Source organism: Tachysurus fulvidraco, chromosome 3 (genome assembly GCF_022655615.1).
Source record: "Tachysurus fulvidraco isolate hzauxx_2018 chromosome 3, HZAU_PFXX_2.0, whole genome shotgun sequence".
NCBI lineage: Eukaryota > Metazoa > Chordata > Actinopteri > Siluriformes > Bagridae > Tachysurus > Tachysurus fulvidraco.
Genome location: NC_062520.1, coordinates 19,632,868 through 19,657,153, shown reverse-complemented (window position 1 = coordinate 19,657,153; position 24,286 = coordinate 19,632,868). Strand labels below are relative to the sequence as shown.

The 24,286-nt window shown below is 35.4% G+C and overlaps 2 protein-coding genes across 3 annotated transcripts; one reads left to right on the top strand and one right to left on the bottom strand.

Annotated features, from left to right (window-relative positions):
- Positions 1-270: 270 nt before the first annotated feature.
- lingo4b (leucine rich repeat and Ig domain containing 4b) lies at positions 271-12,189 on the bottom strand. 2 transcript variants are annotated; one of them, XM_027149877.2, is made up of 2 exons: positions 11,711-12,189; positions 271-4,332 (listed from the first exon to the last, which is right to left on the bottom strand). In XM_027149877.2, the coding sequence occupies exon 2, from the start codon at positions 4,318-4,320 to the stop codon at positions 2,497-2,499; it is 1,824 nt and encodes a 607-aa protein (XP_027005678.1). In that variant the 5' UTR covers positions 4,321-4,332; positions 11,711-12,189; the 3' UTR covers positions 271-2,496. The 2 variants fall into 2 exon arrangements, with proteins under 2 accessions (XP_027005678.1, XP_047667666.1); XM_047811710.1 differs by lacking the exon at positions 11,711-12,189 and adding an exon at positions 5,072-5,196.
- Positions 12,190-20,198: 8,009 nt separating this feature from the next.
- ctsk (cathepsin K) lies at positions 20,199-24,286 on the top strand. Its single transcript, XM_027149880.2, has 8 exons — positions 20,199-20,359; positions 20,705-20,838; positions 21,303-21,425; positions 22,275-22,424; positions 22,639-22,857; positions 23,378-23,543; positions 23,655-23,763; positions 23,897-24,286. Exons 2-8 carry the CDS (start codon positions 20,710-20,712, stop codon positions 24,003-24,005), a joined length of 1,005 nt encoding a protein of 334 aa, XP_027005681.1. The 5' UTR covers positions 20,199-20,359; positions 20,705-20,709; the 3' UTR covers positions 24,006-24,286.

Sequence of the window (24,286 nt, the reverse complement as noted above, 5' to 3'; positions counted from 1 at the left end):
TAGCCATCAACGCCTTTTACCTTCATTATCTGGAAAAGTAATTCTAAAGTAAAAAAAAAGTAATAATAATAATAATAATAATAATAATAATAATAATAATAATAATAATAATAAATACATAACAACAAAAATAAATAAATTGCCTCTAATAAGTAAACATTGATTTCTTTTTCTGTATTTAATATATGATTTTGTATATTTACTTAGAGAAACAGAGGACTAAGGAATAAATAAAACTTACATATTTGTCATTTAAATAACTTTGTTTATTCATTTATTTATTGACTCAAATATACAAATTAGTCACTATGACAGCATCAGTGCACTAGATTCCACAAGCTTCTGCTGCTACACTGGAACAGTGGACAAACATTCTTTCAAAATATATTCCTTGGTGTATTGATGATGGTGATGGAACTCACTACATTAATTCAAAATTTCACATGCAGTGGAATTAAAAAGTCTACACACCCCTACATACCATCACACCCCTGTTTTATGTTAAAAAAAAATAATTCAAGATATTAAACAAATATAAACAATTTAGAAGAAAAACATAGAGATTTTCTTGACATCTTGGTTTCATCCGGTTGCTGGTCACAAAGAGCATGCACAGAATCTCAGTGTTAAAGCAATCAATCAGCAGAGAGATAGAAAGGAATTTCAATCCTTTGATGTGCCTTAAAACAGTGAAGGCCAACATCAGTTGGAGAAAATGGGGCACCACAGGGATCCCTATGTCCTTAATTTGGCACAAAACCGGCCTCTGAAAAATTTCACCTTCTAGCATGACAATGACCCAAAGCATAAATACAGGTCAACAAAGGAATAGCTTCAGAAGAAGAAGCTCAATCTTTTGTAATGGCCCAGTAGAACCCAGTGCCAAATCCTATCCAAAATAAATAAATCCTATCCAGTTATATCTGGAACATTTTTTACAAGTAGGGGTGAACTACAATTTTGCCTAATTGTGCTGTATTACATGAAAAAGATGCTTTCTATTTTTTCCCCTAAACAGGTACTATTTGTTTTTAACTTGTGTAGGTCGCTAACACATATTAGAGGTGGAAAGAACTTATCTTGATTTCATTTTGAAATATACAGGTGTATAAAGGTTTTGACTTTTTATATCCAATGTAGCTGTTCAGTCAGTTGATAAATGGTGACTTCAAAGGCCATATGATATGATTTACATCATTTCCATAGTCATCAAATCATTCACTGATCCCTTGTACTGTACCATGGACCCCTTATCCCCTTGTCATTATTAAAGAGACCAATCTCCCAATCTCATCAGTATAGAAGTGTGTGTGTGTGTGTGTGTGTGTGTGTGTGTGTGTGTGTGTGTGTGTGTGTGTGTGTGTGTGTGTGTGTGTGTGTGTGTGTGTGTGTGTGTGTGTGTATGTGCATGTGCATGTGTATGTGTATGTGTGTGTGTTCACTAGAGCACAACTGGTCCTCACACCATTGTTCTCCAGGCATCAATTAGTATCTACATGTCTCTTGGAGGAAGGTTATTCACATACAGAAGCATAACAGTTGTTAACAAAGTCATATCATATTTCTGTTGTACCCTTAGGATTAAAGTTTGGGTGTGTAAGAAAATATTTGCAATGGGATATTTATAAGCGCAAGACTATCGGTAGATAATTACAATGCAATATTTAAAGTAAGTATATATAAGTACGTAAGTATAAAAAAAGTAAAATCTGAATTTATTATAAAAAGTTGTCAACAAAAAAAATATCATGCAAAACAGTGGCCAATGCCTAACAGACAGACCTGCATAGTACACAAATAGTATTTATGACAAAACAAATCTATATTAGTAACAAATCAGCTGAATGTGCAGCAGAAGTGTTAAGTATTTACATTACATACGTTATATAGCAAAGCATCTTATGTCACTTGATCACATACAGTAATACTCTTTTATATTTTTTCTTCTATAATTATGCATTGATGAGTCACATGTAAATCTATTTTATTTTAAAAAATTGCCAAAATACATGCTTTTAAAGAATTCATAACAGGTACTGCTTTTACAGCCCAGTATAATATACCACAGCTGTCAGTTAAACTGAAGTTTATTGTATTTTGATCTAGTTTAATTTAATCTAAATACCACAATGCAAATATTAAACAGCAAATAATTTGTATTCTATAATATTACTTTTTAACATATACACATTACCTGATCAAAATACGCATATTATATCTTTTGATGTTTGTTTTTGAGTCAAATTGTCTCAAATAAACTCATATCATTTTTAAATAGTAACAAACATTACTTTCTGTATTTTTCAAGATAAATAAGCTCTTTAATATTACATCTTTTGCAGGTCGACTGCCCCAATAGAATGACAGATAATGGCAATGATGAACTGAAGGCAGTTACCAAACTATCCCCCAAAATTTCAGTAGAGTTAACAGGAGCCACAATTCTGGATATTTTAGCATACATTAGCTACACTTAAATTCTGTCCTTAGAAGACTTCATATGAGCTTCATTGTAAACCTCCCTGTGTCTGCACCATCTCCACCTCCTCCCATAGATGTACGTGGCACAAAGTCAATGGTGGCTGTGTGCTTAATCTGGCCCTTACTCTGACTCCAGAGGAACATGAACACAAAACAAATGACCACAGAGCTCAGAAAAGAAAGGAACCCCATAGTAGTAGCAATGACAAGGGTCTTGGCATCAAAAGGGTAAGGACTTGATACTTGTGCTGATGAGTTGGTGGAAGGAGGCAATGAAGGTTCAACCCAGCTCTCATCAAAGAAATTGGGAGTTGTATAGTTTCGAGGGGAGATCCTCACATGAAGTCTGGCAGAGATACTATCATTCCCTGCAGCATTAGCTGCAATGCATAGGTAAGTTCCAGTGTCTTGCATTTGGACATAACGCACTTCCAGAGTACCATTTGCATGTACTCGTATTCTCCCCATAGAGCTGAACGGAGTCTGCTGGGGTGATAACCAAGTTATAGAGGGTGGGGGATACCCATCTGCTTTGCATTCAAACTGCACATTGGTTCCCTCATCCACCTTTGCTTCTTGCAGCTTATGTTCCATGATACATGCCTGTCTGCAGATAAACACTTTTGGTAGCTCTGCCTCTGAAAAGTCACGAAACTCCCGTTTACGGCCACGATCAGGCGTAGTACATGTTGGCTGGCGACCATCAAAGTTTAACCTCAAACGACGCCGCACCACCCACAATAAACGACAGTCACAAGTTAGTGGGTTCCTGTCTAACCGCAAGGTTTTTAAGTTCCCGACTGCATGAAAGGCACTCTCTTCTAGGGTTGTAAGTCGGTTTGAGGATACATTGAGCAGCTGAAAGTGAAGCAAACACCTAAAGGCCCCTGGCTCAATGCGGAGAAGTTTTCCACCAACCAAGTGGAATTCCTGAAGTCTGAGCAACTCCCCCAGCATAGAACTTTCTACAGATGTAATGGGATTGTAGGACAGATCTAAATAGATCAGGTGTGTTAAATGGCGCAATGCGGCATATGGTATGGCACCCAGATTGCAGTTACTAATAACCAAGGTGGTGAGGTTAAGACCCACAAGGCTGTTGCTGTTTAAAGTCTCTAGTGAGGGCCACTGAAGTATCTGCAGTGTACGCAGCTGGTGCAGCCGGCGAAAGGCATTGTTGGGTAATACATTAATATTGAGTCTCCGTAGGCGCAGTTTGGTCAGGCTTTGGAGCTGTGAAAATGCATCAGTAGGGATAGAGGTAAGGTTACTGCGGTCCACATTCAGCTCTTGTAGGCTCTGCAGACCAACAAAGGCTCTCTGTGAGATAAAAACCAGGTCATTTTCCCCTGCATTCATTTCTTGTAGGTTCACCATCTCCTGAAATGTGTAGTCTAGAAACACAAGTATCTCATTCCTGCTAATGTCCAGGCTGAGAAGGTTCAACAAACCAGAGAAGACACCAACTGGGATGATCTTAAGTCTGTTGTTTTTTATTTTTAATATTCGTAGGTTTTTTAGACCCTGAAAGGCTTCCACTTCAATCATAGATATAAGGTTCTCACTAAGGTCCAGCTCCTCTAGTTGGGTTAATCCATAGAACTGTCGCCGACTCAGTGTCTTCAAGCGGTTGCCAGAAAGATTCAGACGCTTGGTACTGATGTGTAATCCTTCCGGAACAACTGTTAAGTGTTTGGACGAACAATTGACCTCTGGTGTGTCCTGCTTACAAATACACTTTTGAGGACATGGCCATAGGAACTCAGATGCTGATGACTGCAAACAGTAGAGGAGCAGGAGTGCTGTGACCCACTTCTTATGACACGAATCCACAAACATCTTACCTTCTACCTGTTTGAACCACAGAAACAGTCTCAGTTAGGATTAATTTATATACAGTAGCAGATCAACATCAAATTAAAAAAAATTATAATATCCATATAAATCATCAAATGATCTTTGTTCATTTTTGCTCCCTATCCAGTTTGCTCTATTTAGCATTTATTTGTTACCAATAAAAAGAAAGTAATGTATATATTTTTAAGATACATTAAAAATGACATTTTGATATTTTAGTATGGATAAATGTTGAACAAATGTACTAGAGTCTGCGATTTTTAAAGATTCAAAAACTATTTCAAAACAATGTTATCTGCAAACAAGCAAACATGTTCATGGCATGCAGTTTTCCCCAAATATTCTAAAGTGCAATTATGTACTTTTACTCTAATGTGTTATTTTTTAAAAAGCTTCCTCATTCAGTTAGTCAATCAATCAATGAATAAAGTAGGTGTTATTAAACAGTATTAGATCATACTGAAAATCCTAATTTAAATTTTATAATCTGATAGTTCACCTTTAACCACAACATTCAAGATTATATGTTGGCTGTTAGAGCTAATATTAACATTAATTCTGCCTCAGTTTGTATTGAATACACACAATTTCTTTATGTTAATAAATGAACATAATATTAATATAATTTTTTATAGTTACATGAAATACCTGAACAATTTGAACAATGTTAAATCTGATGCATGCCAAAAAAAGGCACATGAAAACGTATAAATCCTTTAAATAAATCACTCACAGAGACCAATTCAAACCTGTGCAGCTCAAAGTCACTCGCTGTTCTCCAGGACAGTCAAAATTTCTTTTTAATATCACTAAAGAGCAGACACATGACTAAAGATACCAGTTCAATCTGGTTTCAAGCTTAGTATTCCCACAAAGGGTCTTATAGGGAATGGGCAGTCCTATTCTAACAGCTGTGGGGTGGAGAACCCAGCTTACACAAAATTAAAGTCTTGAGCCCTCTGTAAGATTTAGACAGGTACACAAATATGTGTGTAGTGCTTACGGAATGACTCACCTTGTCCTTTTCTCTATCGTATTATTAATTCACTCTAAATGTTCAACAATAGCTATATAAATGAATGGTTTGTGCCTGATTGTATGCATCTAATGGTTTAAAACAAAGCATAATACACCAACCATTTTAAATCCCTTTGTTTTATAGTAAATTACATGTACAAAAACAAACCTGCCCCACCTGTGCATTTTATAATCAAATGTAATCAATAATAATAAACTAAAAACCATGTTATTGTCAAACACATCATCAAATCTGACAGCTTCATTAAGTTGTGTAGAACAAGGTCAGATGAAATGGCAATAAAAAAAATCTTCTTGAATTCCCTCTCTCATAAAACTCAGCAGAGCAATAATAGTAACAACTAGATTTGTAAAGTTTGTCGCGACAAACTTTGATGTTGGCTTTGATGGTGCAAGTATTCGCAAAGGCCGGTGCTTTTTGGAGGCGAGTGGACATAAGGGTCAGTGTTACTTTTGGAGGCAAGTTGACAGAAAGAGTGTTTTGATATGTCACATGTCCATGTTGTGCAAATTTTTGATTTTCACGTGTCATCACGTGACATCACGTAACGTCACGTGACGTGGCCAGAATACACGTGAGGCAGTTCCTTTCATTGTGCTGAGTGTTTTGAAATGTCACATCTCCAAGTTGTGCAAATTTTTGATTTTCACGTGATGTCAAGTGACATGACCAAAATACACGTGAGGCAATTCCCCTCATTGTGCTGAGTGTTTTGATATGTCACATGTCCATGTTGTTCTACTTTTTGATTTCGGGGCGGGGCTACACGTGACGTCACATGGTGTCGAGCACCATCACCAGAATACCCGGTGGGGTGCCAATACTTTTGGCGACAAGTGGCTACTGAGGATTTGGACATTTCATGTCAATACTGCAGTCATTATGGGATTCTACTTATTATTATACTGCATAGTACACAGAAGAGAAGCCGTGCCTGAGCTCTGCGCACCCAATCAAGTCTATGGGATGTTCGATCATCGACTACTGTAAAATGTTTTTTGATTTTAAATATTTTGTGGGTGGGGCGGGAACCGAAATGCCAGTCGATACACCAATTTAAACCTTTGTTCAGAGTATCACCCTAAAGGAGCTGGCCGAGTTTGGTGTAGATAGTTCAAAAGCTTGCTGAGTTATAAACCTCCAAAATTTATAATGGGAGTCTATGGGAAAAAAGGCCCATAGACTGGAAGTATGGTACTCGGATCGCTTAGAAAAGTAATAGCAACAAACTTCAGACCACTCTTGATAAATTTTTGTCTAAGCTTAAATAGGAAAACAAAATGTTGGCTTCTACAATGCCAACATAATAAAACAGGGTGAATAGTACTCCTTGTAAACGTACCTTTGACTGAAAAGGTCAAAAGTGTTGTTTTGGGCAGTGTGTCATCAAATAAAATATACAGTAACATTCAAGAATTTATTGACTTCATTTTAACCTTCTTTAAAATTCCGTCTGTGCCGGTGAAGCATTAAACAGGAAAGTGTATTAAAGGTCAATACCCTCTGTATCTAGCCTGACATTTGAACTCAATGTGCAGACCAGAAATGGGTAATGCTGACTCCCTTTTACACACTGTGGTGCTATTCCTACCTTGCCTGTGTGAGAAATAACCCCAGCTGCTCACTAATCCCCAATTAGCATTCAACAGATACAACAACAAAAGGTTGTGCACGTGAGAGTGAGCTGTTTATTGCTCCAGCAACTGGTACCATTTCCACATGCTGCAGAATTCAGCAGCTCTGCACTCGTGATTATTAAAGGCTCCTCTAGCACATAACAGGTGCAGGACTGAATGATAAAAAAAATGAATGAACAGAATACAGAGTCCCCTTGAGCAAGAGTATAGATTTATGTTTGGCTTTGATTTCTTATGTTTTATTCATTTGATAAATTTATGGTGTGATTCCTGTTTGTTTGTTTGATAAATATACCTAGAATTACTACATATAAATTAAATTATATTTTGTATATAGGTTACCACAACCAATCCTGGGACAAAATAAGAAATAATAATATAAAACAAATAAGATGGTAATTAAGGTGTAAAAGAATAACTCTATAGGTTAAATAGGATCATGTATTTATAATTAGCCCTAGTGGAAAGACAGCCTTAGTGTATTTCCCCCCTCCTTTTTCGGTTATTCCAAAGAACAATATTGTCTCATAAATATGATTATTATTTTATAATGTATTAAGCTATCATTCTCTGCTGCAGTATTTTGTTTATTTTCCCAATCTGTATTTATTCAATGCATTGAATAAAAACTGTTCTTGTACCCAGATATATCTTGTATGTTACCAGATATATAAGGTTTGTGGATTTCCTCAGTTTGTACATTTATGTATAGTATATATTTTCATATTTATGCATAGTATATTTAGAATAGACTGCTTTTTATGATAGAACCATATGAGTGCATGAAGGCTATAAAGAAAAAAAATGAGGTTTGTGTACATAGGCTCCAGGCCTATAACAAAAATTATTACATTAGTCATCGCTTAAGTATACATCAATATCAATCCTGAGGCTGTTGCACATGCAGAGGTGAGGCATGAAAACACACAGCTTACTGTATTTTTTTATTAGTAAGTCTTGATTTGTTTTTTGCAAGGCTCAACGGGAAAAATGTGTCCTAATTTGTTGCCTTTGAACAAGCAAGGACAAAGGATAACCTTTTTTTTTTTGCTTATACTGACGAGGCATTGTGATCACTTTTGCCTACATTTTTAAAGAGCAAAAGAAAGCTTAATCCAAAGTTTAAGAACATTTTCTTAAATTGAAGATTATTGAAGATAACCTTGTTCTGTACTCTATAACACTAAAAAAGGTTGTCATTAGAGAAGGTACATACTGTACACTGATGACATACATCTGTGATAGACTGTTGCTTAATGAAATTATCTAGTTTACCTTTGTCTATTTGAGTGGCAGCACTAGCATGTAAACTAATCACTCGTATTGGCAGTATGAATGACTCATGCAATACAATTGACTGTGTATGCATTACTGTAATAAGGTAATCACATTTGTTCATAGCACTTAAAGGTTGAGCATTTTATTAATGCAATGTGGGCCTCTACTGACTGCAGTGGATTAGACACCATATAACCAGTTCACAAACAAATATTTGCCTAATCCCTTACAGAGAGCAGACAGCTGGCTTCTGTTTGACACACATGCTGGTTGGTTAGAGCTGATATAATTTGCAAAGGCCTGGTTTTAGTCTATATTCCAGTCATAGGAATTAGCTGTTGATGGGGGAGGGGTACGATTCAAGTCTGTTTCATGTGTATACCAGATTGAGATTCCTGGTAAGCTTAGAATTAGATCATATATTTAGATAGGGTCCTGTTTGGGTAATTCATTAAATTGCTAAATACATAGGGGCTAAACTATCTGATCAGTCCATCTGCTTCTTAGCATTAATATTAAAAACAGAAAGGTTAATAAAATTAGGAAAAGACACTAGACTCAATACAAGCTGATCACTGCCAACAATCTTGGCACAAACAATGAAAACTTTTAAAGCTAAAGCTGGATGTGTGGTTATTGGGATCCTATAGTGTTTATATTTTAATAGGATTATAAAACAAATATTATATTAAGTGATTACATAGTTCATATAAAAACAAGGGCCTTGTTGTGAAATACAACCTATAAAATGCCACAGATTTTCATTCACCTATAACTGGAGCTCTTAAATCACAAACTAATTCATTTGAAGCGTAGGATGCAATATTGACCAAGCTACTGAGCAAAACAAACCCAGTGATCAGATAAGTGATTGCTGGATTCCATCAGTGCAAGCACTCCAGGAATTACAGGAGTCAGAAATAAATCAAGCAGCAGGGGTCTAGGGTCTGTGTCACTGGCTATGTATTCAAATTTAGCTGATTAAAATGCTCCTTTGGATCTTAAGAAGTCTACTCACTTTAGCCTAAATGTAGAAATTGCCTCACTGCACTATACTGGTACAGTCTGCTGTTTTATCTTCAATTACAGGAAACACTCAATAAATATTGAGGCCCTGCCCTCAGTCTGTACAAGTGCCCCAGACAGTGTATGTAATAAGTGTATTTGATATAGCCCTTGGGGGAAGGGGGTGGGTGGGTTAAAAACATATATGCCTATATGTCTGAAACTTGTGGTTAAGTTAAATGACTGCAGTAAAGGAAGACTGATTAACACTGATGTGTGTGTTATTTATAAAAAATTGCATGTGTATAGATACAGTATAGTTATATTATGTGTTTTGTCATATTTCTCTCATGTTTTAAAAAAGTCAATTAAAGTGTCTTTATAACAGGGTTATATGAGATGAGTTTTTCATATCTGGGAACTTGATATGGTATGTAATGACTCAAAAAAGGTAGAATTAATCTTTTCATCGTACTATGAATCTCAGACAATGTAGATTTTTCTTTAAATCTTTATTTCTTTTCCTGTTATAAAAGCATTTCTCACTGAAGGCTAAGATCTACATAATTCCTCTGTGAAGTGATGATGAAAGAAAGGTCATAGAATCTTGTTATTGTTTTTGTTGTTGTTGTTGTAGCTGCTAGGATGCCACCTCACTAAAAGCTGCCAGTAGGAGAACAGGACTGCCTAAAACTCGTGGGAAAGCTGTATATACAGTGATTGCAATGGTGAAACATGAAAAAATATGATAATGGTCTGTAAAAATATCCTCATTACCTCAAGCTCATTAAAGGATGTTTAGGTGATCATGTTTTGTGCATAAGCCCAGATCACACTGATTGATTATGCACAAGGCAGTAATTTTCTTCAACAGCAAGTCTATTGTTAGACGATGTTATTGGTATCAGTTGACATCTGACAGTATCATCTGACATGGACACCGCCATTGTGCAGTCTGTTATAGAATTCAGCCAAGATTTTTAATTGCACTTATCTTGTAAATGTGACAAGTAATAATCTTAAAAGACTGCTCTAATCACACAGCCTAAAATCAGCTTAAGATAGTGACATACTTGAAAGTTATAAATAACATTACAGTGCATCTTAAAGGACCATGTGTTTAATGAGAAAAAAACACAAATGTAATGTGACTAGCTTGACTGTTCAACCGAACAGTGGGTAGCTGTATTATTAAAACCATGTTGAAACTGCAGACCTTTGTCTTACTTGAATACAGGGCGAAGTTATGAAGAACAACAGGGTAAGAGCAGTGAGTGTGGTGTAGTGTTTATTGGTGGTGAGAGCTGAGATATGGGATAGAAGAGGCCTTTTTCTTGTGTGCATTCTATTCTGTAGATTAACATGAAATTGACAGCCTTCATTGGCCAGGCGAGCCAAAAACCGAATCAGAATACGTCAGTTCATCAAAATGTGGCAAGATTTACTTCTCTGCACGAAGTTCTTTTTTAAATTGGTACTCTTCCATTTTTACCTCTTTCTAGATATCGAGGTGGACTGCCTATAGTAGTGAGAGGTGAAACTATGATCTTGTTCTTCACCACATTCCCTTCAGTCCTGGAGAACTGCAGTGGTGTTATGAATTTCCCTGTCTGAAAAGTCCCTAAGTGGCTTCAAATGAAGAGAAGACTAAATACCTACCTCTTTACCAAATACTTAAATAAGCATTAATCTATGTTTTGTTTTGCTTTTAGTGCTTGACTTTGTTTTCTTGTACTTATTCCTACTACTTATTGTATTCCTTACCTCAGTGTAGACGCTGTCCTATTTTTACTAGCATTATTCAACGGGGATTTCAATGTATAATGATATATAATGGAGTCTGTTATAAGCTATATCCAAGTAAATGTACGTGTAATATGGGTTATAGAATCATTCAAAATCCCTGTGTTATAATATTGACAACATCTTGGTGTATCAGGTTTATTCACCTTAGCTTACAGCTTAGTACCATGATGAGTAGGTCTCGATATCTCCAGGTGAATAAGTAAATCTGAATGTATAATAAATATGTATAAATGCTCATATTTAAAAAAGTACCCATTATACTACTTTTCAAGCTAATACTGTTGGAACTGCTTGTTTTACTGCCCTTCAAATCTATTCTCCATTTGGGATTTGAGCAACAATATTTACACCAGCAGTGACACTAATATACTGCTTAACAAATCCACCATGACCTGTTTACAGCAGGTTTCCCCTCCCAATTTAAACAGACAAACAAAAACAAAACGGCTAGCCAAAAGGGAAGCAACGTGATCCTTTGATGCGCACATGGAAACTTTACGCATTATTCATAACGTAAAACAGGAAGTCTGCAGTTCCTCCTTCACATTCAACTGAACCACATTAAAACAAACACGCAAGTTACGGGAAAGTTAACGCTGGATCTTACCGGTGATGCAACAAAACACTGTGGTAATTTTCCCAGTCGTTATCCGCATTTCTGTCCTCAGAAATTCTCCTCCACTCTTCGTGTCCTCTATCGCGGTAATGAGCGAACCTGTCTGGAGACAGGGGGTCGAGCGTTTTAATCGTTTTACTCCTTCACTAATTCCTTCTGTCTACGGCGCCTTGTCTCTTGGGTCTCAAAAGATAATTGCGACCATAATTTAGGTCGACTCTCCTCAGCCCTCCTGCAACTTCTACGCACTTTGCCATCGCGCAAATGGAGCGAGAGATGAGATTAATTTGGGACAGATATAAAAACGTTCATGACGAATCTTTCATGCCAGAGGGGAAAAATGAATAGAATCAAATAAAAGCGCCGCTGTGCGTATGTGCGTAAGCTCTAACGGGGTTTAAAGAGTGTGCTGGTGAGCGGCGACTGTCCTGACAGGATTTTGTGTTGTATTAGACACAGAGTCGCTGATGGAGTTCATTCAGGACACACACACGCACGCACGCACGCACGCACGCACACACGCACGCACGCACACACACACACACACACACACACACACACACACACACACACACACACACACACACACACACACACACACACACACACACACACACACACACACATTTACCTATCGTGAAAAGCCTCTGGAAGCATGGTCTCTAAGCCCAATTTTAAGTTTTTTTAAAAAATGTATTTTATTGTAAGTAAACAATTAAAGCTTGTGCAAAAAGTATTAAATTAATATTCCCTGTGTCCCTCCAGTTCACTGGTTATACGTATAGAGTGTCAATCAATCTAAGTAACCAATTGGGATTTTAGTAATATATATTGGCTGTTGTTAATTAAGAAATCAAAAACAAAAACTAACTCTTGAGAACTCTGTTTTCCCTTTGTATCTCATTAAATATACTGCTGAATTACGTATTTTCTTTATCAAACATACAAAAGGCTTCTTGGTCCCCAACAGTCGTGGGCACATGGACCATTTGTTTGCAGGGTTAAGTAACATTTCTCTAGGATTCTGTAATTTACCATATGGCTATATCTCACATTTCCACATACATGCCAGATGCTCCAGGCAAGAAAAAAAAGGCTTTCTACAAAATTTCATTATCATTTAGAGCCCTTTCTACATAACCCAGTTTCCATTACACCCAGATAGTTACATCCCAAATTTAGGCTTGTAATAATTATGTTAAGCCATAATAGATTGGTACAGTAGCATGGTTACCCTAAATACCAAATCCTACATTGTTAGGACTACATATGCTTGAGGTTAGATATAGTTATATATATTTAATTTCTTGGAGATACATTCTATAGGATTTTTTTGTTAAAAGGAAAAAAATATTGCATGCAGTTTTTACTGTATATTTTGATGTTCTTGTGCAATTGGTATGCTCACATTAAATGGCAGCTCAGATTTTTCAAACACCATAATATACCCACCATTAATATACCTACTAGAATTCATATTATAAAATAAAAAAAGCATGAGGGGGAAAAAGTGAGAAAGCATGAGCATGTAAACATGCCAAAGTGAGTGTGAGATAAAAGGTCTGATATTTTGCTATAAAAGGAAAAAGAATCAAGATTTATGTGGTTGGGTCCAGGGTTTCCAGCTAGGTCCTGAGTTCATGTTACTCTCTGTATGGAGTTTCGTATGATCTCCTCAAGTGGGCATGGGTTTCTTATTCAAGTTCTCCAGTTTCATGCTGGTAGGTGGTGTAGCTATGCTAAATTGTTCCAAGATGTTAATTAGTGTGTGAATGTGTGTATCTGTTGTACCTTTCAAATGGACTGATTTAAGGTGTGTTCACACCTCACAGGCAATGTCCCTGAGATAGGCACCAGATCTACTGTGACTAGGACAAAGGTAATAAGAAAACTAGAATAAAGATAAATCAATGGGGTTTTAGCTTTATTTGAAATAAGAAATATATTGGTCTTCACTTAATGTTAATGTAATTGCCCAAACTAAAAAAAGAGATTTTTGTGAATTATAATAGTGATAATGAATAATAATTTATAGACTGCTTTCAGTAGGGAAGGCAATATAGTGCAATAGAGTTTTGGTTTAAATATGGCCTCTGAAGGGAATTGAGAAGCAGTACTGGGAATATATTGTTATTTTACATTCATTTTTTTAAGCCAAAAAATACATTTTACAGCAATCAAAAATCAGAATCAGCCTTTCTTGGGCATTCAGACAACCAGACAACCAAATCCTTGTGGCAGAAATTTGTCATGCGGCCCTCTACAGGCCTTAACTTGGTATTTAGGGAGCATTTGTTTTTACAATTGAATATCATTACTCTGGATATGTGCTGGGTTGTCTCATCACCCAACCCCTAGTTTTTTTCTTTTCCCGGATACAGGCGGCCGAAATGAGTTTCCTCCGCAGGGTGGCTGGGCGCTCCCTTAGAGATAGGGTGAGGAGCTCGCTCAGAATCACATTGCACCGGCCCCAACAGTTTTCTTTTCTTTTCTTTCACGTGTAAATAAAGTTTAAATGAAAGTAGTGGGCCGTGTTTTAAAGTTATTTACAGAAAAAAAGATGGGCAACTTTGTTTAGCAATTTTAGATTTGAGAATCTAAGGCCATCAGAATCAGAGCTGAACATCTAAGACCATAAAGATGATAACATTAATAACAGAGACAAGGCTTATATATGTAAATAAAAGACATAGGACAAAATGCCTACAATGAATGCAATAAAACACTAAATAAAGGTGCATTAAAAAAAATCAGGTTAAAGATAACTTTAATTGTATTTAGGGTTTATTAAAAACATTTTATGAAATATGTTTTATTCATAATTATATGAACTATAAAGAACAGCACATATCGCTGCTGAAAGAGAAATTAAAGTCACCAGAAGTGTCATTTACTATGCTACCCTGAGTGCTATTGTTTATACAGTACAACTGTTTCCAGTTGCATGTTTTTCTTGCCTCTCCATTGACCCAGACATTTAAGATTCAACCTCTAAAGAGGCAAGACAAACCCCAGAGTTGGCCTAAATCCCATCAATCCCATGATCACATGCCAGATGGTATCATCAAAAATTGTGAATGTGCAGAGTATGTAAATGTCCCTTGGTTCTAAGGGCAATGGATACTGTGTTGTCTGCACTGCTTTATAGTACACGTAATCCTCAACAGGGTGACATCTGCACTACATTGAAAGCAACACAGCCTCTGTTATTTATGTATTTATAAACAGTGTATGTGAGTGTGTGTGTGTGTGTGTGTGTGTGTGTGTGTGTGTGTGTGTGTGTGTGTGTGTGTGTGTGTGTGTGTGTGTGTGTGTGCGTGTGTGCTAGTGCATTGTCACAATATGTTTTTTCATGATCCTATAGACAGGTAAGAGCTGACCAGAGGAACAAACTCTCTGTGAAGAAGTTTGTTAATGCCAAAAAGCACAATAATTTCGAGACCAAATAATTATGTCTCTATGGGCAAACTTACCTGACACTGACCCGACGCTGACCTGACCTGATTCACTTCAGAAGCAGTTTTTCAAGCAGAATTTCACACAAATCCTTTAGTGTGTAAGATCTGCAAATTTTGATTTAAAATAACAAAAATCATGTGCACAAGCTTAAAAAAAAATTACACAAATATATTGTTAAACATAAATATACCGTATATATATATAAAATTAATTGATAGGCAAAAGGTTTTTTTGAGTCTTTCATAAAGCTCTCACCTGTCACCCTAGCCCCACCAGGGTATTTTTGGGGTTAGATTATAGGTAGTTTCTATTACATATTGATTTATTGTCTGTTGTAAATATGCTGAACCACTGTTACTGTCAAATTTGTAATGCAGTAAAAATAAAATCAACAATGCTTCACAAACAAATAAAAGCAAATAATGTTTGAACACAAATATAAGTAGATAGGTAAAGTTTGTCAACAAAAGAAAGATTGACAAACATTCAGAAAGATAGACAGACAGGTACTAGTAAAATAACCGATGCCAAATAGAGCAATACAAGTAGCTACTGTAGATGAAGATAGGGTGTTATTAGTAGAAAGGCAGATGGAATGAGTAAGTGATACAGGTAGACTGAAACATGGACAAAAACACGGAGAGAGTGTTTGTGTTACTTGTGAAATGATAGAGATTTAGACGTAGAAAGTATGTGGCATTGAGAGAGTGATAATGAATTGAGATTCTTTGTTAGAGCTACACTGACAGAGTGAGATGGAGAGAAGCGAGGCTTCTGGCTTTGCTCACACAGGAGTATGTATGAGTTTTGACAGCTGAAGTTTGAATTATGAACATTTGGAGCCAGGCTCTGAACATTTATTGAAAGTCTATAGGAGCTTTGGAGTTTTTTGGCCAGCATAATTATTGTCTCTCTCAACACTCTTCATCCAATCATAAAATATGGGAAAAACCTGTGACAATAAAATTGTCATTCCAGTTGGAACTGAAATCTATAGGCTGACCCTAGATAATAATGATAGTTTGTTCATGATATTAAGCAGAGCTAGTTAGCTGTTTCCATTTAACTTGGACTACATTTGTGCAGAGAGTTTTTTTGGGATTCACAGCCATATTTCCTAATATGTGTAAGTGACAAATTCTGTTTGTAATAGTACATTATAGTTAAAAAAAAATAAGAAGTGGAACAGGAACTGTCTATATGCCCATTTTTTAGGTTTACACTTCTCATGATTTCAATGATAAAAACAATGAAATGTTGTTGGTTTCACCACCATGCTTAGTTGTAATTGCAAATGGAAGTTGTAAAATGTATTGGAAATCTTTCACACAGTGTAATGATTCAAACCTTGCTAAAGCAGAGCATGACCAAAATGCACATTAAAATGAATGGTCTGTGTAAATCTGGCAGATCTGGCTATAGTATGTACGTACCACCAAAAGAAAGAAGTTAAGTTTCATTTCTCACAAACAACAGGCTGCAAAATCTAGGCCTTAAAAGTCTCATGACTTGTCATGTGATCAGTCATATGATTATAATGAAGAATATGCTGCTGGATACACTAAAATGGGGTATAATAACAGGAAACACATGTTGCCTGCTCTTTACAGCTCTAAGTGAAACAGGTAGAGAGTCATAGTGAAACTTGTATGAAATAGGATAAAATTAGACCACATGTGTACAATATTTGGTTCATTCAGGGATGAACCAGTTAAAAATCTATATCCTAATTTTTGCACAAGAGACATCTCTAAAGATTTGGTAAACCCATGGAATGTCCGGATGTGAACTTGACATATATTTCTTTAAGGTTTATCTTAAACATCTCTTAAAGCATTCTTCATTTATTAATCAAAGGCAAATTATTACACTATCAACCTACTATAAAATTGTTTAGTAACTAAGTAAAATTACACATTAAAATGTAGCATGTTGTTACAAGAGTGTTAAAAAGTGACAAAATGACTTTATGTTATTTAGCATAATATACTAAACGCCAAAAGCTTAGTGATGAGCAGTGATCACTCAGCAATTGTAGCTTTGGACTATTGTTTGAATCCTGGTCCCATAATACATCTACTTCTTAGTGACGTCAGATAAAAGGATGGATAACATGTCTCAACAGTAGCAATTTAGCAGACATAGACATAAATGAATAAAATGCCTTGAGTATATATTGCAATCATCTGTGCTTCAAAAGAGATAAATTCACATTAGAATGACTTTGGATCCACCAGCTAAACCTTTAAAAGAATGCATTGATTGAGGGCTTACAGCATCCTCATGCTTGGACATGTGGAAAGAAAAGAAAGATATAGCTTTACATTGTTTCTTTTCCAGTTGCACAGGGGATCAGGTTTTGTTCTTGTTTCAGCAGGTCTGTGGTCTAGTACATGTATACATGTCTTGTAGTTTTAAAATAGTAATCCTGCCTTATTACAGAACTGATGTTTCAATTGCATGAACGTTTTAAGACTACCTTGTCAGTAAACTTGTGACCAGTGTTCCTCTTTATATATTTCTGGCACATGATGTCACAGCGGACTTGGTACCATAGTGACGTATTTTTTGTGTGAAAAACATATTAAATTAATTGATTATTATATTGTGCACAATACTAACTTAAAAAAATGAACATTTTATTTTTCAAGAAATAATAGCAAAATATATGCATTTTTATCAAATAGGTTTCTGGAGAATAAAACCTACTGAAAACTAAATGTACAGTACTGTTTTGTTGGTTACACACACACACACACACACACACACACACACACACACACACACACACACACACACACACACACACACACACACACACACACACACATACACACACAAACACAGACCAACAGCAGAATTATTTGTTAAAAATTAACAGCTTTTAAATATATGTATTAGATGTGTATAATGTATATGCATACTGCAGAAACAAATCAAATTTACTCTAAAACTGATGACCCCATGGCATTCAGTTCTACATCTGGATCTCAGACCAAAATTAATAGATTCTTATTTATTCAGTCTGGAAAGCAAATGCTTTTTTTCTTTACAATTTCCTGTGACCTATGTAACCTCTTTTTGACTGTTAATCTGCCTGGACTATCTGATGCATGGAGCTTTGGTCTTGTTTCATTACACAGAGTGGTAATAGGATGAGAGTGTGTTTTAGCAAAAGCTTCACCATGTACTTTTGCACACACTTAACCACAGTCAATCTTGCACACAAATCTACAATAATGATTGAATGCATCATTGACAGGCATACACATAGTATGAATTCATTTATGCCATTTTTCTGTATGGGTAATAAAAACAACAGGCTTTGATCTTTGGAAATGCTAATTACATGCAGTATGTGCTGATATTTTCATACACAGTTCTTGAAAGACAGATGTATCAGGTACAAAAATATTATTTCTAGATGTAAATCTAAATTTTAAAGTATAAATATACTGTAAATATACTTTTTTTTTGTATATGATCCCATGTTACTGTCTTCCCAAGCAGTGCTATTTTTATTATGATCATTTATGGAATCTGGTGTATTTGTGACTAACATGCACATGACATGCAGCTATGCACAAAAAAGGGAATTGCCCATTAAACATGTAAAACACATATTTCCACCTCAGGGTGATAATTATAGCCATGGCCATCAGTATGTCTTTTAGAAACATCATGGGACAGCGTTCAAATATACCTTACATGCTGAGTAAGGAACAGACATGCTGCCTCAAGGTGCTGACTAAGAGAGGGAAGCAAGTTCAACTTATGTTTTATATATATATAAAATAAGATGAAATTGCTTCCCTATATATATAGGGAAGCAAGTATAGCATGCAATAATAATAATAATACTAATAATACTAATAATACTACTACTACTACTACTACTACTAATAATAATAATAATAATAATAATAATAATAATAATAATAATAATTAGGCACAGCAATTAGATGGCCCATGTAAATCCAGAGATCTTGGTTCAATCCTGAGATTCCTGCAGGTTCATGGCTTCATTCCACCTCAAAAAAATTTATTCCAGTAGGTGGATAGATTGGCTAAGATAAATTGTCAATAGGGGGCATGAGAAGTGAAGTGAATGAATAATATAATATAATATAATATAATATAATATAATATAATATAATATAATATAATATAATATAATATAATATAATATAATGAAGGTGTGTGTGAGAGAAGGAGAGTGATATGTAGACTAATTCTTTAAAATTGTTTAACATTCTCTATGAAGAACATAAATGTTAATCTGTTATGAAAACCTGTTACCAGCTTAGCATCATTTTATATATAAAGGCCCAATGATTTTATGTAGATAATAATCACTTCACAAGAAAATATAATTTATGATTAATTGTTTTGCATTTGCATGAAACTAAACTACAGTTTGATGCATTGTTTATACATTTAAATTCTAATGAAAACCCATATACATACTGTATGATTTTCCTAAACTTTCCATAAAAACCTGTTAACAAATTCAAACTAACATTAATAGTGTAATTTCTTTGTATATGGATTAACTTATATTATCTGATAGTACACTGTAAGACATTTTAAGATGGTTTCTCTTAGAAATCAAAGTTTAACCTTTTGCCATAACAAGTGGTTAAGACAATGCATTACTTTGTATAAAAAAAAGCTTCAAAATCCAAAGCTTGTTATCTGAAATTAAAGAGAAAAATTAAGATGAGTTTAAGAGGCTATTGTGTTTTACAGTGATAATATGGATTAAATACAATTTTAGTGGTACTCCTAAATGGAATTTAGGACAATATTTAGTGGTACAATATTAATATTAATATTAGCTGAAACTGGGCAATACTTTTAAACTGTTTATAGGTACAGTAGGTACATCATGATCACTAAGGTTCTGCAGATTTTATAGTGTACGTATATGAAATAGCATTAAGTCTACAGAATTCCCTGTTGAGTTTCCTGATCCTGTAACTCGACACCTGACATCATAAAACTGGGCTGGAATTCCTGATGAGAAAACTGCCTTGAAACCTTCCCTCCTTTTTTTCTTCTTTTGTAAAATGAACACTTCCTCAAAGCTTTAGTATATAAAGCTGTTATATGCTCAACAGTTTCAGACTGAGTTGAAACCTTCCCTGCACCAGAAGCGATTTGTCTCGAGGTCACTTTAAGGTATGACAAGTTTAAATTCGGTCTTAAATTCGTTTCGTTTCCTGGAAAGAAAAAAAAAAAGCTTTTGCATTTGAGCGTTTTTTCTGACTATTTGACTTAATCTTCTTTTCAACTGGGCTTTATATCACTTTCACTTTCCTTTATGTCAGGAACACATATAGTACAAAGGTTTCTTTATTGTTCCTCTGTAGAAATTAAATAAAGAGAAATATATACTATGATAAAATGTTGTAGTTTGACAAAAGTTTTAGCCTGTGATCAGTTCAACTCGACAAAGTGAGTCTGTATGTCTGTGATCTGTCTGTGACTCAGTGATCTCGTGACTCTTTGCTTGTTTCCCTGCAGTCACTATGTTGAAATATGGGTTAGTGTTATTCCTGCTGCTGGGATCTGCAGTAAGTCTTCTTCTGGATTCTGTAGCGCTAGACGCATCATGGGAAAATTGGAAACACACTCATAGGAAGGAATACAATGGCCTGGTAACTTACTCTATTCTGTATTGTTAGTAAATATGTAAACACTTATAGAACAGAACATATGCTCTCTCTCTCTCTCTCTCTCTCTCTCTCTCTCTCTCTCTCTCTCTCTCTCTCTCTCTCACGCGCGCGCGCTCTCTCTCTCACACACATATACACACGCACATACACACAGATATGATCTCTCTCTCTCTCTCTCTCTCTCTCTCTCTCTCTCTATCTATCTATCTATCTATCTATCTATCTATCTATCTATCTATCTATCTATCTATCTATCTATGGAGTAATCTGCATATGGATAAAATAGCATGTCTGTTTATTCACTGTCAGCTGATAATTCTTGACCCAATTTTAATATCTGTTTTATATCCTCAGACTATTACGATTTTGCCATTGCAAATCAAATATAGTAATATACAAATGGCAATCATGTACAAAACTAATCACTTTGTATTTATGCATGATAGGGTGAGGAGACTATTCGTAGGGCTGTCTGGGAGAAGAACATGAGGCTAATTGAGAGTCATAACCAAGAGTATGAGCTGGGCCTTCACTCCTATGAACTAGGCATGAACCATCTCGGAGACATGGTTAATATAATTTTTCTAAACCCACTGTCATTAAAAACATTAACAATACACATAATTTTGTTTTCACATCTTTTATTTTCAACAAAACTCTAATTTCTTATTATTTTGTTAGTTATTTATTGTAGTCTGAAAGGCTCTCTTTCTCTGCACCTGTTAACCAGGAAGTGACAGCAGACTGAGATCAGTTAAGAGGAAGTGGTCTTAGGCCTTTTGGAAGTCAATGTCTTTTTAAAAGATTTAATATGTCAAAGTACAGCATACACTGTTACCAGAAAAGCTGTCAGTTGCCAACATCGACTGTAAGGAACAAGACAAAAGAAGAAATATGCATAACTGCAGATCATTAAAATGGAAACTAAGGATAATCCAATCCTTTTTTTATTTAATTTCTGACATGATTCCTATAGAAAAGCTTCAAATCAGTACTTCTGAATAAGATTTTGCTTTAATACTTTAATACATTTTAAACATAACCAGTTCTGCTCAAAATTTAGTGTTAGTAAGCAATGAGAAACATTGCATACATGATAATGGCATATTTTTAAACAATTTGCATCCTTTGTGTGAAAAGTATGTCGTCAGCCAACATCACATTTGGTTACAGTATAAAAAATACTAGTGAATAATGACAAATTCAGTCTAATACCCATCCAGTATTTCTCATAAGGATAGACTTTTTTTGAAGCTCTTATTCCTTTGTTTACATTGATAGTCTGCTAAACAATTTATCAAATACAATTAACCTCATTCAAGTTACTGTTAGGTTGAGCATAACTGTGACTGTATATTGTGTATATTTTGTAGTCTGTATTCTTAAACAGTCTTTAACCATTCATCTCTCCCTGTTAGACAACAGAAGAAGTAGCTGAGAAACTGCTGGGTCTTCAGGTTCCTATGGATAGTGATCCTATGAATGCCTATACTGGTGACTCAGTGGGTAAACTTCCCAAATCCATTGATTATCGAAAACTTGGATATGTTACTCCTGTTAGGAACCAGGTAAGAGTTTGTGGTATCGAAGACCTCTAAACATGCTGACCTCTGACAGAATCTTAGTAGATAGAATCCTAGTAACGTCTATTGATAAGTATATTGGTATAGTTGGACAGTTTAAGGTTTCAGTGCTATGTTTTCTTTTGACCTGAATTGATGCTTTTACACAGAGATATGTGTGTGTATGAAAAATTTTATTCTGAATATTCTTCTTTTTAAGGGCTCTTGTGGCTCCTGTTGGGCCTTCAGCTCAGTTGGTGCTTTAGAAGGTCAGCTAATGAAGACCACAGGCAAATTGGTAAACCTCAGCCCTCAGAACCTGGTGGACTGTGTGACTGAGAATGATGGCTGCGGTGGTGGATACATGACCAATGCTTTTAATTACGTTAAAAACAACAGAGGTATTGATTCTGAGGAGGCTTATCCCTATGTGGGACAGGTATGCCATTCTTCCACATAGAAATATTTAAGGAATAAAACACAATGTTATATGCCGTTGTAGGAAAATAATAAACAGAGTTGTGGCATGATGCATAGCTTTAAACATAAAGAAGTGCAGTACCTCACAAAAGATGATTATTTCTTTGTAAGGTCATGCTCAAAGTTGTGTATTTCTTCTTCTTTCAAAGCAATTTGCCAGTGATTTTCTTTTCATTTACAACACACCAATGTTTGGTATTCAAAGAGAATACTAGTGAATTCATTTAAATTAGATTACAGTATTGCTAACTGTAGATTATGGTGATATATAACTTTGGTGATGTATAACTTTGGTAAATTAGTCTATAAAGGCTTTTACAATTCCAGTAATTCAAAACTCAACTTTATGTTCTTTCATTTTAGCATACAAACAGATATTTGATGACCATATCAGATACATATTAAATGCAGGTGATCAGTGTTCTTTAGTCTTTCCGTCGTATTGATTCTCATGTTTGTGGGAACACTGCCCTCTGCAGGACCAACAGTGTGCATATAATAAATCTGGGAAAGCAGCTGAGTGCCGAGGATTTAAGGAAGTAAAGAAAGGAAGCGAATATGCACTGTCATCTGCTGTTGCTAAAGTTGGCCCAGTTTCTGTAGGCATTGACGCCATGCAGTCAACTTTCCAGTTTTACAAGAAAGGTGAGTGTCAAAAACAAAACATAAGGTTAATCCTGCAATAACAAAGACTTATTAAAAGCAGAAACTATGTCACTTCATTTGATACCCAGCTTCATATGTTCTTTCTCATAGGAGTCTATTATGATCCAAACTGTGACAAGGAAAATATCAACCATGCTGTGCTGGCAGTGGGCTATGGTGCCACTCCAAAGGGGAAAAAATACTGGATTGTCAAAAACAGGTGGGTTACGTAGAACATCATTTACTTTACACACCTTTACCATCTTTTACATTTTGAAAAGCTTATTTTTGAATTATTTCTTACTGCCTGGTTACCCATATACCTTCTTATCTTTATTTTGCTTCTTTTACAGTTGGGGTGAGGAGTGGGGAAATAAAGGTTATGTCCTGATGGCCCGTAACCGTAATAATGCCTGTGGAATTGCCAACCTGGCCAGTTTTCCTGTAATGAAATCTGTTTAGGCCTCTTTAACTTACCAAAAGAATCAACCACTGACACTAAGTAAAGACATACAGGGCTGAGGAACACACCTGCTTTTCAGAACACAGGAAAACACATAAGAAATGTTGCTGTTGTTGTTGTTTTTTTCTTCAGTTCCTTGAGTTATTAAAATGTAATTTCAGTATAATTAAACATGGAATGTTTCTGTGAACAGTTTATCTATTTATGGTTTATACAATATGTAGCCAGTTAAACATATCAGTAAATAAATAAATTCCTCTGGTAAGGATTTGATGTGGAA